General features: G+C 39.9%; 1 protein-coding gene across 35 annotated transcripts in view; it reads right to left on the bottom strand.

Moving 5' to 3' along the window:
- The window catches only part of Nrxn1 (neurexin 1), a 1,077,006-nt gene that overhangs the window by 411,770 nt on the left and 640,339 nt on the right, over positions 1–24,897 (bottom strand). For 2 of the 35 annotated variants that reach the window (XM_057767373.1, XM_057767408.1), the window contains exon 1: positions 12,433–13,785. The exons of 30 other annotated variants lie outside the window; for them this stretch is intronic. In XM_057767373.1, coding sequence (XP_057623356.1) covers positions 12,433–12,679 — 247 coding nt within the window. In that variant the 5' untranslated portion in view covers positions 12,680–13,785. Of the gene's footprint in view, positions 1–12,432; positions 13,789–24,897 lie in introns of those variants that run through there. 3 more of the 35 variants (XM_057767364.1, XM_057767381.1, XM_057767398.1) reach the window with 3 other exon arrangements.

Below are 24,897 nucleotides of genomic sequence, written 5' to 3'. Positions count from 1 at the left end.
GGGTACCCTTTTCCCTACATGCCATGCACGCCATCTGAAGAACTCCATATTCACCAAACGTCCTACAGCAGTGGTTCTCAACATGTGGCTAGCAGAAAAGAATTCCATGGTCTTCAAGGAAGATGTGAGGTAGAGTACTAAAAGACATGTAAGAAAGCTAAAACAATGTTAATGTCTCTAACAAATGAGAAGCCAGAAGTTAGGAACCCTAAATTCAAACAAGAACATATGGAAAAAAAGAAAGAAAAAGAAAGAAAGAAAGAAAGAAAGAAAGAAAGAAGGAAGGAAGGAAGGAAGGAAGGAAGGAAGGAAGGAAGGAAGGAAGGAAGAAAGAAAGAAAGAAAGAAAGAAAGAAAGAAAGAAAGAAAGAAAGAAAGAAAGAAAGAAAGAAAGAAAGCGAGCAACAGGAACTAGACTGTAGTAATTCTCAATTTACGGGACACGAGTCCTTTAGGGGCCACATATCCGATATCCTGCATAACAAATATTTACATTATGATTCATAACAGTAGTAAAACTACAGTTATGAAGTAACAACAAAATAATTTTATGGCTGGAGTCACCACTACATGAGGAACTTATTAAAGGATTGCAGGGTTAGGAAGGTTGAGGAATCACTGCATAGAGCTCATAAGTAGTGGGGTGAAAGCTAGCCTCATGTGTCAAACCCAGATTTCTTTAAAAGATTTACCCAAATCTTAAAACTGTTGGCTGCTGATGGCATCAAAAGTCTTTGTCACACTTTAGGAAGTGAAACTGATGGATCACACTGTAGAGTGAATCTTCCTCACTCTGTGTAACATTCTGTTGGTCACTCAGATGAAATCACTACAATCTGAATGGGCACAAGCTTTTGCCTATCCCAATGGTTCATGAAACAGCCCCTCTTTTTCCATAAGTAGAAACAAATAACTAAAACATCAACATAAAGTGCCTGTTAGAAGCTGTTCACTTATTTTAAGAAATCAACAAGGCTCTTCTCAAAAGTAGGTGATTAAAGGAGAGGGCTGGAGAAGCGACTCAGGGCTGAAGGGTACTTGCTGTTGTTTCAGAGGACCACTTCTAATTCCTAGCTCTCACACGGTTAGGCACAACTATCTATAGCTCCAGTTCCAGGGGCTCCAATACGCTCTTCTGGTCTCTGAGGGTACTGCATGCACAAACATTCCAGCAAAGAACCAGTTCAGACATTCAGACAGACAGACAGATAAAATAAGTTACATTTCCTGGAAATTCTTCTTTGACTTAGTATGCTAAATGCTTGAATTGGGTAAGACACTGCATAGCTGACTTTGTAATAAACATCAAAATGATGCCATTCAAAAGAAGTGACTTCGGGTGCTCTGAGCCAGGAAGCACTATTTCCTTCTTAAAATCTCGTTCCTTCTGAGTGCATCCAGGTAAAGGTAGATTTGTGTTCAAGGATGTTTTCAGAGGCTGTTTGAGCAAAGAAAGATGGAATCTTTCTCCTCAACTGCTCTAGCCCACTCTCTGTGTTCTGCCTTCTCCTACTCTATTTTCAAAAGGCGTAAACTCAACTATAGTAGAATTTTCAAAAAGTTTGAAAAATATCCATCAACATTTTGCAGCAGCAGCCTTGACAATTCAGTGCTACTACATGAATCCTCATGAAGCTCCCACAGGGACATACAAGTTGTTTGCTTAAAACAAAACATTTTCTGGTTAACCTGTGTTGTCACACTCTTTGGATGAAGCAGATGCTAACAAGAATGAATTTTAGGCTTATCTTCACCTTTAAGCAACTATAACCTGAGAATGATGGGAAGGTAGCTTCACTTTAAGACCCCCACAGTAGACAGATGGTTTCATAGCTAAGCTCAGCCTTTTCTGCCCTTTCTAGAGAAGAGAATGTGCCCTGTTAGAGCGAGGCCTGTCTATCACTTTGAGATGCCAGGATAATTAATCAGGTCCTATGCCAGCAGCACATATGAAGTATCGCGCCTTCACAATGCTCTTGGAGTACAGATATGAAGAGCTTCATTTTATTCTAGAAACAGAAGTTCTGAACAGTTTGAGACTAGCGAAAGGTCTGCTCCTTAGTGGATCTCAGCTAAGGTCTGTATGGGAATTCTCAGAGTTTTGGAGAAAGTAGTGATATCAGTGAATAAAATGAACAAAAATTCTAGAGTTAAACTGAGTGAGCAAAAAGATTTTTAAGAACAAACAATTAAGAAACTTATGCATGCAAGTTTTAACCATACTTTCTGGATATTGTCCCAACTCATAATCTAGTACCCAAGCTACACAGAACTGAGCTGTAAGAAATGCTTAATTTCTTTATGTAACTGTGTAATGCCAGGCAATATGTGGAATGAAATTTGATTTTTAAAATCTTCAAGTCTTCTTAATTAAAAGGGCAATTAAAATTAAGATTCTTAAAGTAGTTTATTAATCGTCATTTGTTTCTCTATAACCTGCTTTGAGAAATAGTTATTTCACTTAAACACACAGAAGGGCTCCTGTCTCCTCAAAAATGTAATCCCATAACCAGACTCATTCCAACTTTTAATTTGAAGTCACAGTTGTACTTCTAGATTAGCCTGTTATCACAGCGGATTATCAGTTAGGTAGGGGATATATTTGCCAAGCAAAATGAAAGTAGTTAATAAACATAAATAAACATCTTAAATCAATCACTCCTTTGCTCTTGATGTGGTGGCAGATATGAAGATTCATAAATTAGACAAAACACACGCAGTGATGAGGAAGAAGGTGCAGGGAAGCCTTCGGACACTCTGTGGAGTTAAGAACCACAAGACCCAAGAACACATTGGAAGATAAGGAAAAGGCAATATGCTTACAAAGAAATGACTGGTAAATAAAATAAGTTTAAAAAATCTGGACAGTCTCTTTATCTGTCCTATTATGGGCCATTGGCAATGAACAGATGAGGAAAAACAAAAAATGCTCAGCTAGTTAAGAGAAATCATATTTAGAGGATTGACCTTTCTAGTGTACTTGCTTGAATATAAACTCAGGTCCTATCACCCCAGTTAACTGGGCTATTTGATACTTCACTGTATCAAGATATCCTCATTTCTGGAGGTGGTATTAATGGTATGTAACTCAGAGGGTGGTGAGAACAAATGCCTTGATGCTTTGTTAGAAGTTAGAACAGTACCTGGCATATAACAAGAACCAAGACACTACTCAATACGTATATGATATACTTGACTTCATTTTCTACCGTTTGCATAGGGCTAGTTTATAGTCTTTATACTGGGGAGAAATCAGAAAGCAAATTCACTATTCTATTAAAGTTACCACTTTACTAAAAAGCAAGAGTTAAATTAATTTCTGCTGTAAAGAGAATTAAAATTTAATGTACTTTATGGAAAAGAAAAAAAGGTTTTACATTAAAAGTAAGATGACTTGGGCAAAAGTTTCATTACTGTTAAGGCAAATGGCTTGTTGTTCTGCATTTTAGCCACCCCAAAGATGTCTGAATAGCATTCCACACACATATATTAAAACCCAAGTCTTTTAAAAAACTGTCCATAAGAAGTCTGAAAAAGGAGTTTTGTTTTTCCTATAGTATAACTGTCCAAAAGGTGCAGAAAGACTGTACACTTCGCTTAGGACAAATCCCAAGAAAAGGGGACCACCAAAGTGGAAAAAACAAATAACCAAATATGCTGTTTTCATGTTCACCAGCATGACCAATTAGCCACTTTGCTGACAGAGATTAATTTATTATTCATCTTATTCCAGCATATGTTATTACTTGGTCAGTAGACATGAAAAATGACTGATACAGCGTATTACAGTATTGAAAATGGTAACTGTGGACTTCAAGGAAACGGAGCTTAGAATATTAAGGAAAATGCCTCTTTCTCTACTTTGGAAACATAATCCAAAAAAATGATGACATTTCAATGACTATGCAGGCATAAATGTTCAGATATGACAAGATTTTCAAAAATTGATATGAAATATAAAAGGTAGACTATAAAATAATGCCTTGCAAACCAAATAGAAAATTCAGTTTCTGTATACAATTTCTAGACAAAAATTCCCGAACCTGTCTAGATTAGTAGTGCTGAGAATTATTTCTCTACATCAAATTGTAACACATTTGATCACTGAAAAATATAACTACACAAAAGATAGCGTAAATACACAGACATGAACAAAAGCCTTCTTCATAGTAGCAGGACATATCTTGTAAAATTTCAAAGTAGAATCCATCAGGATAAGAACAGTTCTTTAAAACATGAGTCTGCAGGCTCAGACAAAATGCTACTGGACTAGTATGAGAATACCATGGCGCCCATGTTTCTCCTGAATGCATTTTTTAGATTACATCACAGCCACTCGTAGTAATGTGACTAAACTCTGCAGCCATTCATACTGCAGATAATTCAAATCTTAACATAAAGTAGGTATTTCAGAATTTGAAGCTGTCTGTTTAAGGAAGAATCTAAATTACCTCTTATGTTTATTTACTCTGCATTCTGCTGTTGTCTAGAAAAATGGGGGCTGATGACCAGATGGTAACTCCGAGTCAAGACAGGCTGGACCACATAAATAATTACATGCTGTAATGTTAGTTCAATATACGCAGATAATTAAAGCAGCCTTGCACAAATACTGTCCAAATTACTAAATACTGCTGCATTGTATCTTGCACACATTACAAAGCACTGTCTAATTATTCGCCTGAGGCTTTTATTAATTCTTAGAAATTATCAAATGCTTGTTCTTATTAATGAAAGTTACATATTTTTAAAAAGTCAATTACCAAGTTTTTATGGTACATAGAAAATCTATAACCTTGCTTTAGAAAAAATAAAACATCAGTTTATATCATAAAGGCATTTAAACTGGAGCTTCCATAAACAAAAGGAGTTTCTATAAGATTTACAGAAGCCTTGTAAAATATACATGTGTATGTAAACACATAACTTGAAAAGATATTAGATCAACACCTTTCTATACTGCCTTGGTTCCCATTCACAAACCTAACTGCCATTATGTCCAGTAATCACCACAATGGAGTTTGTGTAACTATCTTGATTTGATGGCTGGAAAAGACTCTGTCTGAGACTCACCATCATTTGCTCATAAAGCCTTTTACTGCAGCTGTTATTCAGCTCTAATACCCTGAGGACATTACTTTAAAGTGAGTTTTAAATGTCATTCTTTATCAACCCATGGACACTTTGCTACTTACATTTTGACTAACAATTAGCCAGACTTTCTGGAATTAGGTATAAATTTATTTTCACTGGAAATTCTTGACAGTGAAAACCTTCGAAAATGATAAATGAGCAAAAAAACTCCTTGATCTATATTATACATACAGTGCATTAAACACCATGTAGTACCACACAAATATATACTTTCTGGTGTACCAATAAAGAAATCATATATATATATATATACATATATGTATATGTGTGTATGTATATATACACATATATATGAAAACTATATATTTGTGGAAATTGTTAGTAACAATATGAGTTAGCTATACTTTTTTGGCTAATGTTGAACAGCAACAGCATTTTGGTAACTGAATTGGAGTGTGTTGACAACTGGACATAACTCAGGTCAACAGTCAAATGCAGAGCAGGGTTCAAAGCTAGTTCTCATCACACTGTCATAGTAAAAGATAAAGTATGTGCTTATTAATTAGGAGTTCCTGACAAAATCACCATCTCTCTGATCTTGTTTTTTTGTCAACAAATAATGGCCATACACGCTGCCAAGCCTGCGCAGATGATGAAATGAGATACTTTATGTAAAGGTGCCATAGGGATATGGACTTGCAAAGATAGCTGATTTCACTTCATTCTGTCAAAATTTGAAGGATGCAGTGTTTTGACTAATGTTGAAAAACCTAGCATTTTGGACTATTTTAGAAGTTTCATTATGAAGAGGTATTTTACAACCTGTGTAGACAAGAATGGGCCAAGATAAAGATCAGGTGGAAAGGAAAGGCATTTATTTCTGAAAAAAACTTTCCTTGAGGTCTTAGCGGAAGGGAGATCATTAGGCAGCTGAACCCTGAGCCTGAGCCCCATGACAGGACTTTTAGGCACCTAGGTGAGTCACCGCTTGAGCAAATATTGGGACAATCAGATTATTTAAGAAACTTGAGGGCTGGAGAGATGGCTCAGTGGTTAAGAGCATTGCCTGCTCTTCCAAAGGTCCTGAGTTCAATTCCCAGCAACCACATGGTGGCTCACAACCATCTGTAATGAGATCTGGTGCCCTCTTCTGGCCTGCAGACATACACACAGACAGAATATTGTATAAATAAATAAATGAATAAATAAATAAATAAATATTAAAAAAAAAGAAACTTGATTTCAATGTACCTTTACAACACACTGTGATCCTGTTTATTGTCAACTTCTGACAGCCATCAAGTCTCAAGACACACTAGGGAGGGGTTCTTTAGATCAGGCTAGCCTACTACATGACTCTGATCATACTTTGATAGGTTCATTGAGATGGTAAGATGCATCTTAATAGTGAGCAAAACCATCAATGCTTGGGTCCTGATCTGCCTATAAGAAGAAAGCTGGCTGAACACAAGCATTCAGTATTCTCAAGTATGGATGTAACTACTTCGACTGCTCAGGATTCCTGCGGCCAAGAAGATCCTGGTGAGGATGGATTATATCCTCCAACTGTGAGCCCTGTCCCTTAAGCTGCAATTGTCTGGGTGTTTCATGATAGCAATGGAAAAAATAGGACAAGCATGCCTAGAATCAGTAAAGCTCTGGAAAAGACAACCAGAGCATGAAGAAATAAAGAGATTCTACACTCAATGGAATCTGAGAATGGAACCATCATGGAGCTCTTTTCATTGACTAAACAATATACAACATGCTAAATGTTATTAAGGTAGTTAATGTATTAAATATGTGCATAAAAGAGAAGTATAAGGTATAGCATATTTGAGGCTCTGATGGTTCACTAACAGGATAGGTAACAACAGAGAAGGGTGGCTCAATGGTTTTTCTATACCAGAAAGGACTCTATTCTATCCTGAGGGATAAGCTTAATCTCATTTAACACCTACACTTAAACCTTTGATGATCAAGTTACCAGATGGAAAAGTAAATGAATAAGATCAGTCCCAGCCATGACCTCCCAAGGGCTTCAAGGAAACATATTTTATAAAGGAAGAGTATACATTGGAAGACATTCATTCCACTTCCTATTTTCCTACTGGTTTGATGTGATCCTGTGGGTGTGACTGATTCAACTTACTTAGACTTCTGTTGCCACAGTGATAAATGAGAATGACTCTCTCATCAAACTTGAGAGTCAAAAGAGACTGATATTCGAAGATGAAATCAATCCAGTGAGTCACTCTGTTAATAAACTGGTGGGCTCAGGACTAGAACTCAGTTGATTCAATATATACATAACTACTGCTTACAGTCTCTTAGTTGCTAAATATTAGGAAACTACTATAGTTTGTGTATCATGAAATCCATGATCTCATTGGTTGTTCCTAGTACAGTAATAAATCGCATTTTCATTTTATGTGTTCACAAAACAGTCTTGGAAAAGAGAAATAGCTTTACAAATTTCACAACTCCGATCAGTGGCGATGGCCAAATTTTCGCATGGATGTGTTTCTGAGAATTATCACCGCCAGACCAAGCTGCCTCAATTATTTACACATCAGTGTAAATTTAAATCAATGAACCTTCCATCTTAAATGCATTTATGAAACAAGTCCAACGTCTATTTGAAACACGAAATTGTGGTTTTGCTACAAGAAATGAATGCATCACTTTGAAATAAGGTGATTGTGCAAGGAGCGCTTTCTAGCGCATTAATATTTAAGGTAATAAAAGATACTTGTGATAAAATTCAGTTGTTTTATATTGTTACCAAACCATTTTATGATGGAGTATAGATGACAACTGTTACATATAAAAAAAAAACTTCAAGCCGGGCGGTGGTGGCGCATGCCTTTAATCCCAGCACTCGGGAGGCAGAGGCAGGTGGATCTCTGTGAGTTCGAGGCCAGCCTGGTCTACAAGAGCTAGTTCCAGGACAGGAACCAAAAAAGCTACAGAGAAACCCTGTCTCAAAAATCAAAAAAAAAAAAAAAAAAAAAAACCAAAAAAAAAAACCTTCGTAGGGTTTTGGTTTTTATCATCATGTTTAGAGATACTTGTTTTTAAAGAGGAATTGTGTTTGTCTACAGATTAACATTTCCTAGTAGCATGCACTTTTAGAGCTACGGTATAAATGCTGATTGGACTAAAAGTGCACTGGTTCCTCCTACGTGGCCCCTCCCCCATGTAAGCATATATGATGATGCTGGTCCTGTAAAGCGATGACCATTTTATTTACAAAGTCAACAGTAGAAGTGTGGAGCAGCATTGTCTGTTCCAAACATTCAGAGTCAAAAAGTCTCCTGTCCTCTGTAGTAACTAATGACCAGAGCTGTTAAAGTTTTCAGTCAGATAAGATACATTGTGAAAGGTTTTGCTCATCAATTCTCTTGGATAGGATCCAAAAGAACTAGGAAAGTTGCTATCAACCAGCATGCAGCAGAAAGTTCCTCAGCAGAGTTAATGACCATACCAGTGAAACACCAGATGAGTGTGTCTTATATGTAACACATTGTACTGATGATATATGTTGGACACAAATATCATGACTGTATTACTTGGAACAAATTCAACTCCAAGAAATCAGCCATTAAGTCACATGAAGGACCCTCTCTGTTTGAGCTTAAAAACCTCTGAGATCATGGAATTGCCCTGGGCTGTAGAGCCACAAAGCTTTGATTCTAATTTCTCTTTGACTCTGATCAAAGATCTGGCTTGATTGTTTGGCCCATCTATGATAATTCTCAGTAGCCGCACAAGAAAAATATTCAAGCTCCCTGCAAAAACCCACCACTCCTCTTAGAACTTTGGCATGCACCTTGAAAGTGCTTTGGAAGAATATGTTATAAATTTCTGTTACAAATATTACCCTTATATAGTATCATTGAGTTCCTTCAAATACAAGTCACGCTTTAAAATTTGTTAACATTTCCCCTTGGGGAAACCCTCTTGCCCTTTAATGGCATAACCTCATCACCGTATTATAATTCCCAGAGCTCATATTTGTTGGAGGAGACTTTGGTTACTAAGATCTGTGATGGCTTTCTCCTTTCTGTATCTGCTGAAAATATTGAGAGGCTCTCAGCTAATTTTCTAAAGTATGCAGAGCATGGGTGCTGAGGAAGGCTGGGAGCTGAAATGGGAACCTGAGCATAGCACTGACATCATCCCATGCTCTGTACATATGGCATAGCACAAAAGCAGTACTGGCTGAGCACGGGTCTATTCTGGACTCCAGTTGGCTTTAATTATAAGCAAGCTTGCTTCTTATCATTTACAGTTACACAGTTCTCCGCTGATTTAACTGGAAAAAATAATTTTCTACAGAAGTTGTTTCACCGTTTATGTTTTTAAATTCATGCAAAATAGGAGGGGGTACTGAAATGGTCTCCAAATCTGCTTCTCATGTATATGCACTTAAGAAAATCCTCACCACAGATTCTGCAATTGGGTCAGCTTGCACAAAGACGTGTAGGGTAGCCATGAGTTCCCTCTGTACCCTGCAAGCCTTGTAAGTGACACCTCATAATAGTGCAAATGAAGCATAACATGATGAGAAAATGAAGAAGAATGAACCTGGATCCTCAGCCCAGCAGTTTCTAAGACATAAGATAATAATTTTATTCTTTAAAATATACCACACTCGCTTTTTTGCTTTTATACATGTAAGCCTATATGTGAACTCCATATTATGAAATAAAAGGTCTTAGGGCTCTCAGAAATTTTATTACACTCAAACAGGCTCATTTACTTGTTTGTCTACACATGCACATTTGCAAGAGTCACAGATTTTAAACTCGTTTTTTTAAGCTGTCTTGATTTTCTGGTAGGAATGATCAGACTGGCGTTTACCTTTGTGCTTTGCTTTCTCAGTCTCATCTATTGGGCTCAGCACTTCTTTTGTCCTAACAATTAGCTTAGTATCCAGAGAGCTTATTGACCCAACAAATCCAACATCACCCCTTTCTTATTAGGTTCTTTCAAGCAACCACCCTACCTGCCCTGTTTCCAGCCCCTCTGCACTTCCTTCCTCACCCTGGTTTCTGAGTCTACCAACCTAGGAGGCTGATTTTTCATCCTAATGTTCTTAATTTGTTCCCTATCAAATTAATTCCCTCTTTTCTAGAGAAGGGAGGGGCGAAGTGTGAAAACTTCACACCTGGAGTTATTTAGGCGCTTACATTGTGATTGGTTTGGTGGGGATGGGGGGAGGTATACAAACAAAAGTGATCCTGTAAACAGCAGCTCTGAAACAGAGAAAGTTCTCTGACACCAAAGAACAGTGGCCCCCACACTATCTTCACCACTCCATCGGTATTTCTTCTCCTTCTCAGTGATAGATGAGTTTGAGTTCTCATTCTCTATTCTGGAGGGAAATCAATGTTAGCAACAACCCGAGACAGCGTCTGACTTGGGTAGAGGCTGCAATGGGAAAGGGGTGTCCAGCTGCCACAGGGGCCCCTTGCTGTCCTCCATCTCCTGCTCAGGTACTGTGCCTATTCAGAGACCACATCACCCAGTCACTCTGCAGAGGCAGACTCACAGGGAACTTAAGATGCATAGGAGATTATTAGCTCATAGCGCCCCGCTGCTACAATTAGGCACCCCACACCCTCGCATACCCCCCATCTGGCGTACCACTCCCACCCACCCACGCTCTGTCTGGCCCTCCTGTGCCCTGGCTGGTCTTCCTCCCACAGGACTAGTACAGTTCTGCACAAAGGCAGAGCAGTGGTTGAGGTCTGCACCAGGTAAAGGGAGCCCGTGGAACAAGCACCTCAGACTCATGACTGTTTTCTCTCCCAGGGAATGGCCCTCAGATCTTACAGGAAGCCCTGGTTCAGGTTTTACTAGGTGTCTCTAAAGGAATTCCTGGGAGAACCAGGGAAGTGTGGTAAACAATCAATTTTGTGAACTCAGAGTAAAGTGTGTCACTATTCCACTCCCCGTGAGAGGTTGTCAGGAGGGCCCGGCCTCAGTTCATTAGATCAGGCTTTAGCTTTTCATGCCTAACCACAGTGGTCCCAAGGTAGGAAGTCTACCCCTGGGGAAGAGGCAAACCAGTAGTCCTAGCAGCTGCCTCTCGGAGGGAAAATGCATAGCAGCTGGCCAAGGACCCAAGGCTGAGCAGAGTCTTAAAGGTGAGCGGACTCTACAAGAAAGATGGAGAGGAGTCACCAAGAAACTGATCACAACTTCCAGCCTGCTGAGGATTTTACCCTCAGAAAAGACAAAGACTGGTAGGGGTTTAGAAAGACTCGCATGCCCTGGAAAGGAAAAAAGAAAAACCTGACTGCTTTTGTTATTTTTGGCAATTCAGGCAATGATAGAGCTTTCATCTAAAGATGAGAGGGACTTGGTTCACGCTCTTGGTTCCACTGAAGAAATAACCCTGCTAACCAAATTGGATTTTGGGAAACAGGTTCCTTCTGTTCTAATTTCTCTTCCTCCAGGCAGAGCTCCTGGCTTAGCCCAGTCTGAACTCTATGGAAACCGTCAATGGAAAGAAGTGAACAGAGCAGAAAGCTAGACCTGTGTTCAGGAACCTGCAGACAAGATCCTCAGGGAGACAGGGTCGGTGTAGTCTAAGCTCTCTCCTGTTTCACCTAGAGAATAATCTAGCAAAATCACCAAGAAACTGAAATCCCTGTGTGTGTGAAGCAGGCAAAGGACGTTTCCCAGGAGGAACCGTGTCCAATAGGGACCGGCCTGGATCAGAGAGTTTCTTACACTGCTGCCTTCTCCAGTAAGACACACACAAGTAGGGCAAGAGGACTGGCCTCCTGTTGAGTGGGTCCCTAGTCCCGGGACCTCTTTCCTGCCACTGCAGTCTGAGAGCGCGCTGGAGGGATGCACAGATTTGAAAGCTCCCTTCCCCAGTCGGGAAAGATGGGCTGGAGGTGGGGCAGCACCGCACAGACAAAAGGTTCTGCAGAGCCCTCTTCTCTCCGCTTAGGTCCCTCTGTGGAGCGCGGCGCCCCATCTGGCCACTGAGTGACCTTCTAGCGAGTGACGCCCCCTTCGAGAGGGGCCAGGCACCCTGCCCAGGCTGGTTCTTTATTAGATGCCCACATCTCCCAGCACCTCGACAAGGCACGCCCCTCCCACCCCTCACCACAAACACCCGCGATGCCTTCCTTCACCCATCCCCTTCTATTGTCTTCAAAGAGATAAGTGACTCCCAACAAGCACACCTAAATACACCTCCCTTTTCTCCTACTCCGATTTCTTAGAGCCTTAAGGGCCGAGAAGCGAGCAAGTGCTGGGTTGAATGGGAGGGGGGCACCAGGAGATAACCCGCAAGAACTTGGCATCGCAGACCCACCGTGTCCGCCTCGCAAGGATGCTGGTGACCTGTAGATTGCAATAGGCACTGAATGATGCTTGCTGCTGCCATGGAAATGGTGGATGTGGTGCGCTCCCAAACTGGACGCCCCCCAGGCCACTCCTAGGAGGCCGCTGAGGGTGAGCGGGACTATCCAGAGGAGGGCCAGGCGCCCCCCTGCGCCGCCGCCACTGCCGCCCCCGGGCGATCCCAGCTCGACTCCGCACCGGAGCATCCTCTGGTACATGGCGGGGCGCCCGCCAAGGGGCAGCCTCCGCGGGAGGCAAAGTTTGGGGCTCAAGAAGAGGAGAGGAAGCCGGGGATCCGTCGGATCGCGGCGGGCTACGGGGCCGGCTGCCTCACCGCGCCACGGCACCCATCCTCTCCCTCCTTTGGACAGTCTTCTCGGGGTCCTGGAGTCTGCTGTTCCCTGCACCCAAAACAATCCGAAACATAGCCGAGGCGGATGCAGCTGGCGAGGGACTTGTCCGGAAAGGCAGCCCCGGTGAATAGCAAGCGCAGAGAGGGTGGCTGCTCCCAGGTTTGCAAGGCTCCAGGTTCTCCAGATATACTCCCCAAGAGTTTCGGGTGAGAGTGTGTGCCGGTGGGTGGGGAGCCGGGAAATTGTTTAAAGCTCCTCCCGGAGGGTCCTCACTTCTACATGACAGCCATCCACCGGGAATCCACTAGGTAAATCCATTTAGCATTGTGCGTGGGGAATGGGGAGGCCACTTCGCCGGTCCAGCCTCCTTTCAGGAGAGAAGCAGACCCCATGGACGCAAGGCACCCCTTCTCTCCATTCAGCCCCGGCCCGCTCTCCGGCTCGGGCCAGCCTCCCCCGGGCAGCGCGCAGAGCAGCGGCGCGCATCGCCTGCTCCAGAGGCAATCTCCGAGTCCGCCGCCTCCTGACACTTACGCCGGGCGAAGGGTTCAGAGGGAAGAGGGCACCCTTGTGAAGACAGCGGGGATCGAACTGGGGAAGGCGAGCAGAGGAAAAACAGGAGCAAATGAAGGGGCAGAAGAAGAAAACAATATTTTTAAAAAACAAAAAAGAAAAAAATTAAAAAGAAAAAAATAAATAAAAGAACTGAAAAACACACACGCTGTTGAAGCTAGGGGCTCTATGCAAATCTGCAGTCTCCAAACAGCAAATCACCGAGGCTCGGATGCAATGCAGAGGACGAGCCTATGTAACAAGGGAGGCTGGTCTAGCTTCCCGCAAAAATCGCCGGCTTTGCCTCTCCCTGGCATTCTCCACACATCACAGGGCCACGTGGACGGCGATGCGGGAAACACCTAAAAAGCAACGCTCTCCCTCAACCAGGTGATCCCTCCGTCTGAATCACCCAGGCAAGAGGCACCATCCCCTACCCCTCTGCGTAAAAGTAACCAGTGTCTTTAGCGCTCCTAAAAGAGAAGGAATCGGGCTCTTTTTATTGGACCAAACTTATTTTTCCAGGTGTTCAAATCCAAACTGCTAAAAAAGGTTTGATTCCATCCACTCGGCGTCAGTTCCGATGATCTGCTTACTGCATGTATTATTTATAACAAAGAACCCTCCTTCACACTACAATAGCGCCTGCCTTATAGGAGCCAGTGGAAGTCAGGGAGACTGAAAGTCCAGGAAGACAACAGGGTGAGCAGCTGGGGAAGAGGTGGAAAAGAGAAACACGGAGTATGAGAAGACGCAGAGAAAAGAGACACAGAAGTAGTGGGAGTTAACTGTCTTTCAGTCGATAAATTGGGATATACAATAACAATAACGCTGAGATATCTAGCCGCCCAGCTGTGATCTCTCCTCTTCTAATGGCGGGTTCTCACCCTTTTTCATAAGGAAAATCGCATTAGGGCCAAAAATCCCAAGACCTAGTATTCTTCGAGGGGAAAAAAAAGACATTTATATGAAATTGGGCATCTTTCCTGAAAGCTTTGTATCCCCACATGAAAACCATTAAAAAAAAAAAAGATAGAAATCTTCCTCTCAGACTATGAGACAGTCCATGAGACAGGGAGGACCCCCTTCAAATTAAGAATAGGGATTATTGCTGAAATATCACCAAGTGTTTCAACAGATGATAAGGGCAACAGTGTGCCCCTGAATTGACAGTCTTACTGTTACTCTGTTGAAAGTCAAATGGAAGGAACTCTGAACACACACATCCTCTTTAGGCTCTTCACTTTATGTATAATATGTAGCAACAAATATGACTCCCTGTGTTTTATTAAATTATTATTATTAATTATTACTCTATTGAGACATGATATCATATACTTTTAGCTAGGGTTGAATTCCAGATCCCCCTGCTCTGTCTTCACAAGCACTGTTCTGAGTTCATAAACCTTGGAACGTTATTCTGAGAAGATTTGCTTCAAATCAGTTGCTCACCCATGTGACCATTTGAATTTGCACATTGTATGCTAGCTCTTGCAAACAGATAAAGACTAGACCATGAGAGTCAATACATAAACAATGGCCAGGGGTTCTGAATCAAACAAGTGGCAATCCATCATCACCCCTTTTCCCTCAAAGCTTATTTCATTTTACTGAAAATCTAATTCTTCCATAGTTTATCACTCTATGTAAATGTATTGTCTCTAAACTTTCCATACAGGCTCAAATACCAACAGCACAAGCCCTGCATCTCCTACTGTCTGCTGCTTCTACCCTTGTCCCCCAGGGCGATTTCCTCTTTGTTTACTTGTGTTTTCTTAAGCAAGCATCGTCTTTATATTTATTATAAAGTAAGAGAATTAATAAAATCATCCCCAGAGTATGTTTTTAAGACTGTGGAGGAGATATATGTGTGAGAAGAAGCATTTGCTGCTAAAGCCTGACGACTAGAGTTTGGATCACCAGAATCCACATATAAGACACGTGAAACAGTTCAATCATCTGTGGTCCCCTTGTGCCCCTATAGAGATGGGAGGTGGTGAAAGGGAAAGTTTCAGAGGCAAGAATGTCAGTGACAGAGCGCTCTTGTCTCACTCAAACACTGTCCTCTGACCTTCACACATGAGAGTGGCAGATCCACATCCACCACTCCCATGAACGAGCATGCACACGTGGGGAGTGCTAATTACAGGCCCAGATCCTGGATTTGACATATCAGTGTCTTCATGGAAAGAGAACACTGAATTAGGTAACCAAAAACCTGTGGTGGCTTCTTGGCAACGCTGTTCATGGGTTATGTCATCTTGATTTCTTGCCCTCTCACCAGAGTACATGACTTCATAAAATAGCTACTTTACAGTCTTTTCTTCTAATCAATCCCAGGAGGTGCAAAAGATACAATGTGTCATTTAATGTTAGAGTGCTTTTTAAAAAGCATCAAATTTTCTGTTCATGTTAGTCAGGATGCATCTTTTCCAAGGCAGGTATAAGCAGTGTGGGCTGATTAATGTACCCAGTACCTCACACTTTTTCTATCCGTAGGAAATGAGTGTATTTTCTCCAGTACCCCATAGATGGTGTAATTTGTCCTTTCCTTTCCAACTAGGTCTTTGGAAGGGACAGAAGCTAAGTCTTCCTTTGTACTCCCTCTAGTGCCCAGCATATGTGAAACACAGGGTAATCTCAAATACACCAAGTTCTCATTATTTTCTATAGTTAGAGTCCATAATCATAACCATGGATATGGACACCATGAACACTGAAGCAGCAAATGGTGAGTCACTTTTTCTAGAGAGAAATACCAGGTTAGATTCTTCTGAATGCTAGTGATATCCTTTTGAATTACTAGTTAACAAAGACCCTTATATTCTATTTAAAGATATTATTTAATATACATTTTTCACTAACTAACAAAGAACTCTTGACCTGAATGAAGCTTATGTAACACATGCATTTTTTTTTTTTTTTTTTTGGTTTTTCGAGACAGGGTTTCTCTGTAGCTTTGGAGTCTGTTAACACATGCATTTTTATCTGTCAAGGACATTCGAGGCTGTATGCATTTCAGTGTTAGGATTAGGAACTGTTTTCAAATATGAAAATCACTCAAGAAAAGCATAAAGTGTAAGCAAAGCACTTGAGAAGCAAGAGAATCATGTTGTTTGAGCATAGTATGAGCTACACAGATGCATTGTCTCCAAAAAATAAATCAAATCAATCAAAACAAAACAAAAACCCATGAGAGGTATAAGAATTTCGACACGAAGCACATTGCCATCAGAACACATTCCTTTGGTGCAGAAGCAGGGAGGCAGAGCCCCAACTTGTTTACCTTGAGCTTTGAACCCTTGTTAGGGACTGAAATTTTTCACTATTCTCTGCATGTGCACTAACAATTATCAAAGGGTCAGGTATTAATTTGGAGTGACACACTTGAGTGAAGAGGGCTGACGAACCTTTCTGTGTGGATAAACATGATTGACTGCCTTTGTTACTCCCTTGATTTCTAGAAAAGGATGGGGTAGGTTTTTAGAGAGTAACTCATATAAGTTAGAACACATACGAAGAAGGGGATCAACGCAGAGGATTCCAATGAGTTTGCCGAAGAGCAGTCAGTGAAGAAAAATCTCTCTCCTGACGTATATTGCCAAAGGCCTTGGGAGATAAAGACAGGGTTAGGGAAAGGATAGGCTAGAAATCTTAGTTTTACAGGAGTCTCAAGAGCTTAAGAAGGAGTATTTATGGCTGTCTTGACAGAGAAAATTGTAGCTATTGTCTTTAAGGCAGATGTCTAGGGCACCTTTGCAATACTTAGGATGTACTGGGGTGGACACTGCGCTGCTGCTGCATCCGAGTTTGTTATAAATGGTAGTAATTTTATCCAGATGGTGGGCAAAATTTTTATGGACAAACACATGCCTCTTTTAGATGAGCAACTAAAGCTTGTTCTTTTTGTTTTATCTTTGCCCCTTCAGATGACTAGGCCAGCAATTTGAGTTTATGCTCTGTAAGGGAAGCTGAGCCATGTCTGAAAACCTGTTTTTAGATGACTCAAAAATTTGTTGGAAAAAACATGGGGCTTTGGCTATCAGATCTTTTTATTCCCAGCACATGTAGGGTGATATTAAGTGTATGTTAGTGTTACTTTGTACTTTGCGAGAGTCGGTGACTTTTTCTGGGATTCTCTTCTTTCCTTTTCAGATACAGACTCACTGTAACCACTCACACTGTTCTCAAGTTATCATCCTGCCTCAGCTTCTGCATAAGCTGGGGTTAGACCAATATGATGATTCTTCATCCACAACTTATGCCCTATTATTAATGCCAGAGATAGTTGCTGGAAGTCTTGGACCATCACCATTTCTGATCATGATGGAGTTTTGTTCACGAGTTTGCATATTCTATCTGTTTAAAATAGATTAGTACATATAAAGTTCAAATATTGAGAGTTGGTGTAGTGGGAGTTAGGAACTGGTTTTCTTTGTTTTTATTATTAATACAGCGAGTGAGTGGCATATCCACAGTCTCTTACACATCCTACTTATATTGAATAAAAAATCTGAACCCTAAATGCATCTCATCCTTTATCACATATAAGATGTCAAAATACTACTAGGAACCAACAACTTATCTGTAGTTGACATGATCGGATATTTGATTGCACTAAGTCACTTAACCATTGCAAAATGTTGTGAAGGAGGTACTCATATTGATCTCTAATATGGTAGCCATTAAATTCTGCGAGGTGATAAGTTGAGTAAACATTATCTCTAAAACATTATTATATGAGTTTGAAGGAAAAGATTTTTGGTAAGTTATCTTTGAGTTTGCTAATAAAAAGCAACAAACAAAAAAACAAAATACCCAAGGGCTAGAACCTCTTCCAGCTCCCAGAAAGTGCTACATAATTTTATGCCTATTTATTAATACCTGTTTCTATACCAGAAACTAGTTTGAATCTCGCATTCACTATGCCTATTTTGTGATCTCTAGAATAGTTAGCCCTCACTTGCCCTTAACAACTGTTGCTTCTAAATAATACCCAAAGGAACCAACTAGCTATATGTGTTAAATCATCCCAAGCAACTCGGGCGATGATTTACAATGAACAGTAGCATGGGTAGCATGAGTAGCCTGAGGTCGACGACAATGTTAAGAAGTGGATGATATGACATTTTGTGAATGAGGAGGGAGGTAAAGGACATGAAGGAAGAGAGTGAGTAGAAAGAAGAATTCAGAGAGAAGTGGGAAAGGATTGTCCATTTCAAATTATTGTTTCATTTCCCAAAGTCACACTGTCTTAAAGAATAGAATGGTTGCCAGGCAGACATTTCTACCTTTTCATGGTTTTCTTAAGCTTAATTGGAAATCCTTATGATTCAGTATTAAGCTTTTTAAATAGGAAAGTAGACATTAAAAGTAGCAGAAGGGAAGTATATTAAAACCCACAGGCAGCACTAATCTTCTAAAAATTAAAACGAAGGGAGTGTCAGTCTTACACTTTGCGCTTCTACTGACATCACTGTAGAAACAAGCAGACCCCATATTTCTATCTATCTGTACTTCTTAGAACTGAGGGGGAAAGGAGAGAGACACTCACTGAAGAATATAGTCCTTAAGAATTAGAAACATAAACTCCTGATCCTGGTACCTTTTTATATGGCAGTAGGTCCTGAAGGGTATGCTGAGAGATGACCAAGAATAGAGGAATAAGGACACTGAGAGAAAGAAAGAAAAACACACGTGACAGTTTAAAAGCATCTCTGGAGATCTCCTGTAATCCTTTAAATTTGGGGCTGGGGAGGTAGGATGGTAAAATTGTGTAGCAAAATAGTCATGTTGTGTATTATGTTGTGTATTAAGCTCATTTTCACCCCTAAACAGCCACCATCCAGTCACAGGCACGGTCATCTCTCTATAACTTAGAGCTTACTCACTAATATAAATCAGGGGGCGTGGTGTGAATCCCACATGAGCCAACATGGCACGCAATCGATTCAAACTAAATCAAAATCTGGATGTTCCGTTGACTTTATTGAAGTCAAGGATACTTATATTTAGGACTGGAATATTTGTGATCTGTATGTTTCCTTTGTCCTATTTAGTAAGAATGTAATTTATGGTGGCCTAAATAAAAGTCAGTGCCTATGCACCATAATAACTATCTTTAAATATTGCAGGTCTTTGCTTGGATACCAACCATTCAAGTCACCTTCCAATTATTGTCAGAATTTACTGTTTGTCCAGTTTTTCATAAAACTCATATTCTTGACAAACTGTCCCAAGGTGAGTGAGTTCATTTGTTGGGAAACATAAAGCCAAAGTGCCAGAGTGTGAGCTTGAATTTCATCTCTGTCATTAATGTGACATTAAGTGCCATCTACCCCAGTTTCCCTATCTGCAGAATGACTACAGTACTACTTTAACATGTTTTAAGACAGGTTGAGAACTTCATTCATATCTACACATTTTAGTCAGATACTGGAAACAAATATAAGGAGCTGTGATGTGTTTTTTAACAATGCTTAAAACTCTCTTTATTCTGTCAAGTTTATTTATTTTCCGAATAATTTATTAGCTTGACTTCTCTAATATCCTTTGTTCAAATTATAATGCGAAAGGAGAACACAATAATATCTGATAGTTTGTGTGACTCGCGTCTCAGGTTGCTTTGTTTTTGGCCTCCTTAATCTTTGGAGGATCTGGTACTATACATTACCTAAAAGTTCCTAGGTGATGCTAGAGCTTCTGGTATAGGAGAACAAGACTTCGGACTGCTCCTCTGTTTGAATTCTGCCCTTGACATAGGCTTTATCAGTGAATACACAGAGTTCTCTTTTCATTAAGCTACTTAGCAATGATCTCACCTCCATTTAGCTGCCTCAAAAGCTACAGAAAAGTTGGTGTACTGTAACCATATATGATGGTGTTGATCCCATTTCTCTCCTGTAAAGCATTTTTGAAGACTTCAATATGCCATTATCTTCATTTCACAACATACAAATGTATATTCTCTTTATTCTCATTCAAAAATCATCTATTTCCCTGCTGCTTTTTGCACATGAGTTCATCTTTGGTTACTGTGCTATTTGCTCCTACTAACTTACTAGCGATATGGTTTGAGGTAGGCTATTTATTTAAACATAATTTCCCATCGGAAAAAATTGCAAATAATTTCAGGGTCACTGTGCAGATTAAGTAATTTGATACCTTTGAAATAGGATATTGCTTGACACATAAATGTATATAGCTATGCTGTTATTGTAAGTGATTATCATGGGTTATTTTTCTTCCATTATAGTAAGAAATTCAATCAAATAATACTTGTTTTCAAATAAAACTTAAAACTGCTACTATTTCAATTAGTCAACCACTCCAACAAAAGCAAGTAGGACATCTCTCACAGGGACTGGCCTATCAAGCTTCCTATCTGGCCTATGTCAGCTACAGGGAAAACCAATGCTGTACACTGACAGGCTGGCACCTGTCTGCTCCACTACAGAGCACAGTCTATCGTGTTCATTCATCTGTCCAGAGAAAGCAACATGAGCTTGTTCAGAATGGAATCCAGTGTAAAGAGGACAGTTAGAAGCCAAGGTAGGGTGATGGAAAATTGACACACAATTTTCTGATTCTCTAGTGAACACAGGCATTTAAATCAGAAACCAGAAATCATGTCCATACCATGTGTTTAATTTCCCGAGCATCCAAGCACTTAGATCACCAGTCAACTTACTCTATCTTTGCAAATCCATATTCTAAAACATACAGCACTATTTGAATGCAATGAAAAGAATTCAATCATGAAATTTGGATTGAATCTTAAATAGCTTCATGTGAGAGCTATAGTCGAGTCCCTATCTGATTTGGTAGTTATTAGATTAGGTATATATTAGATTACAAATTTGTCACAATGATATTTCAATGTTAGTACTCTAGCTCAGCAGGCATGGTCAATTCACCACAAAGATCCCCTTTCCTGTAGGCAAAGTTAAATCTTCATAGCATGGAATATAAGCCACTGTGTTGGCATCCATGCAGCCTCTCTGGTCTTAGTGCTCAGCTCCTGTTGTTTCCCCTGTAGACACCTTATGTGGGATGTCTCTTTGTATGCTGTGAATATGTTTTATTACCATTGATTAATAAAGAAGCTGATTGGGCCACTAGCCAGGCAGAATAGAGCCAGGTGGGAAATCCTAACAGAGATACAGGAAGAAAAAGTATGGAATTAGAGAGATGCAAGCACTCAGTAGAGAAGCAAGATGTGAGGTAACAAGCCATGTGCCTTGTGGTAAAATATAGAATAATGGAAATGAGTTGATTTAGTGATAAGAACTAGTAAATAATAATCCTGAGCTAATAGGCCAAACAGTTTGTAATTAATATTAAGCCTCAGAGTGGTTATTACAGAATTGGCAAGTAGGAGAGAAACTTCCATTTACAGACACTTTGTGCTCCACTTCTAGAAACTCTTTTCTAAAACACAGTGGGATATTTGATTGTTTGTTTATATTGCTATTACCCACCCTATTCCCTCAGGGTGAATAAGCAACCCCTTTTCCCTTTTTCCTTCCTAATATTCAAGTCATTTCTTCAATAAAATTTTTAAACATATTTCTTTTTTGGAAAAATTTGGAAATGTTACTGTTATCTACATTCTTGATTATTGGAATGTTAAAAATAACTCCTTAAACCAACCCCCATCAGACAGAGGGCTGATCTCCAAAATATACAAATAACTCAAGAAATTGATCATCAAAAGAACAAATAATTAAAAAAAAATGGAGTACAGACCTAAACAGAGAACTCTCAGTAGAGGAATTTAAAATGTCTGAAAGACACTTAGGAAAATGTTCAGCATCCTTAGCCATTAGAGAAATGCAAATCAAAACAACATTGGGATTTAATCTTACACCTGTAAGAATGGCCAAGATCAAAAACACTGATGACAACTTATGCTGGAGAGGATGTGGGATAAAGGAAACACTCCTGCATTGCTGTTGGGAGTGCGAATTGGTATAGTCCCTTTGGATATCAGTATGGCGATTTCTCAGAAAATTAGGAAACAACCTTCCTCAAGACCCGGCAATACCACTTCTGGGTATATACCCAAAGGATGCTCAATCATACCACAAGGACATTTGCTCAACCATGTTCGTAGCAGCATTGTTTGTCATAGCCAGAACCTGGAAACAACCTAAATGTCCCTTGATCAAAGAATGGACAAGGAAAATATAGTACATTTACACAGTGGAGTACTACATAGCAAGAACAAAAAAAATAATGACGTCTTAAAATTTTCAGGCAAATGAATAGATCTGGAAAACATCATACTGAGTGATGTAACCCAGACCCAGAAAGACAAATATCATATCTACTCACTCATAAGTGACTTTTATACATAAAACAAAGACAACCAGCCTACAATTCACAATTCCAGAGAACCTAGGCAATAATGAGGACCGCAAGAAAGACATGGATCTAATCTACATGGGAAGTAGAAAAATACAAGATCTCCTGAGTAAATTGGGAGCATGGGGAACATGGGAGCAGGTTGAAGGTGGGGGAGAGGAATGGAGGGGAGCAGAGAAAAATGTATAGCTCAATAAAACCAATAAAAAAGAAAACTTTGAAAAATAAATAAATGAATAAATAAATAACTTTAAAGAAAGAAAAGAAAAAAAACTCCTCAAATACTCAGGACAAATAAAGATATGCTTAAATTCCAGCTCTGCAGAGTGGGTATGTGAAGTTACAGAGTTAGTTCTATCTCTATATTTAGTGATTTCCAAGGACCCAAACAAATAGAAGAAGGAAACACCCTTCTCATTTCACCTGGAAACTCTTCAGTTAACACCTTCGATTGCTTAGAATCTACAAGAAACTGAGACTGAATTTTAACTGGAGTGTCAAGTTAGTTGATTATAAGCAGTAATGGAATTCATTGTCATGTTTTTCCTGCTCATGTCATAGCGGATGTCATTCTTTCTCTAAAGTCATGAAAAACAAAATACATGCAGGTTAAGCTGCCTGCTGGCAAGTGGAATTGTGAGGAAAGGTTTCTGGCTAATTTCTGAATCTTTAGCTATATGATTTATATATTAAAATAATCATCACCATAACCATTCAAATAGTCCGTGATCGAAAACCAAACTTCAAATGAAATGTATTTACTGGGGGACAATAAGAGAAAAGCTGCAGGAGCTGGGAAGTGGCACAGCTCAAACAGTGTGGTCACTGCACAGTTCAGGTCTCCTAGAATATCAATTTCAACATGTCCCAATATATTAATTCCTAAAAGATAGGGGATGCTTTGTTTCTTTTGTAACACATATATGACCTCTGAAGCATTTTGAAAAACCATTAATCTATTTTTTGTAACTGTCTTCCCTTTCCTTTTGTGAAAGAATTGCTTTCCCTCCCATTTGCTCTGTTCTGCTGCTGCAGTGATTCCCCTGGAGGACCACGTGTTTATCTTGACAGGTGTTAGTGGATTCCAGAGACCTCTGTGGAATTCTTCTCGGCTGCACCGAGATACAGTAGAAAATATAATGTTGCAAAAGTAACAAACTTACCTTATTGTTTTCTAAATACAATAAGCCACAGAGTGAGTGGAATTAATTTGATAATGTCTTTCTAATGAACCTTTCATTAGACATATGTTGTGGTCTTCAATATCTAATAGAAGTACATATTACAAACAAAGCATTACCTGATGATTCTCTGGATTCTGTCTCATGATTACCTCATACAATGTTCAATGAAATAGTTTAAGCTCAATTATTCGAGACATCTCATCACAGAGTTACAATACCCATTTCTAGATACAAATTCTTTAAAATCCTGACTAGATGAAATAAATTTCTTTTTCTGTTTGTCTTCAAGAGTTAAAACAGGATTTGCTCTTTTGTTGGGTGTAGGGTGGTATTGTGAGTTTCTCAGACATCTCAGAAATCATTACCTGGTGACCTTGATCTCTATGTCAGTTAAAGGGAACTCGAACTCCTGACCCTTTCTCTGCCTCCACCTCCCCAGTGCTATGATTACTTACAGCCTTCTGCCACAGAACCGGCTTGTGGCACTCATCTTTAAAGGATGGAAAAAATAAAAGTATTCTGTACAGTGTAAAAAATGTACTTGTTAATAAAATTTAGAGATAACTAATTGAGAATGTGTTTTAATCCAGTTTGCAGTGTTCTATGCTAAAAGTAATGTTACTATCTGGCAGAGAAAACATTAGCTTAAGTGGAGGTTGAACTGAATAGTTTGATGGCCAATGGAAGATCAATTCAAATAAGTGTGATCAACACCCTTTCATAGTAACGATATATTTTGATTTAAAATTTGTCAAAGACAAAATTCTAAACATTACCTAGAAAAACCTGCTTTGCTGGGCAGTCGTGGCTCACGCCTTTAATCCCAGCACTTGGGAGGCAGAGGCACACGGATCTCTGTGAGTTTGAGGCCAGCCTGGTCTACAAGAGCTAGTTCCAGGACAGGCTCCAAAACCACAGAGAAACCCTGTCTCGAAAAACCAAAGAAAAAGAAAAAAGAAAAACCTGTCTCTTTCAGAAAAT

This window comes from Chionomys nivalis, chromosome 1 (genome assembly GCF_950005125.1).
Source record: "Chionomys nivalis chromosome 1, mChiNiv1.1, whole genome shotgun sequence".
Taxonomy (NCBI): Eukaryota; Metazoa; Chordata; class Mammalia; order Rodentia; family Cricetidae; genus Chionomys; species Chionomys nivalis.
This window is presented reverse-complemented; position numbering and strand designations above follow the sequence as displayed.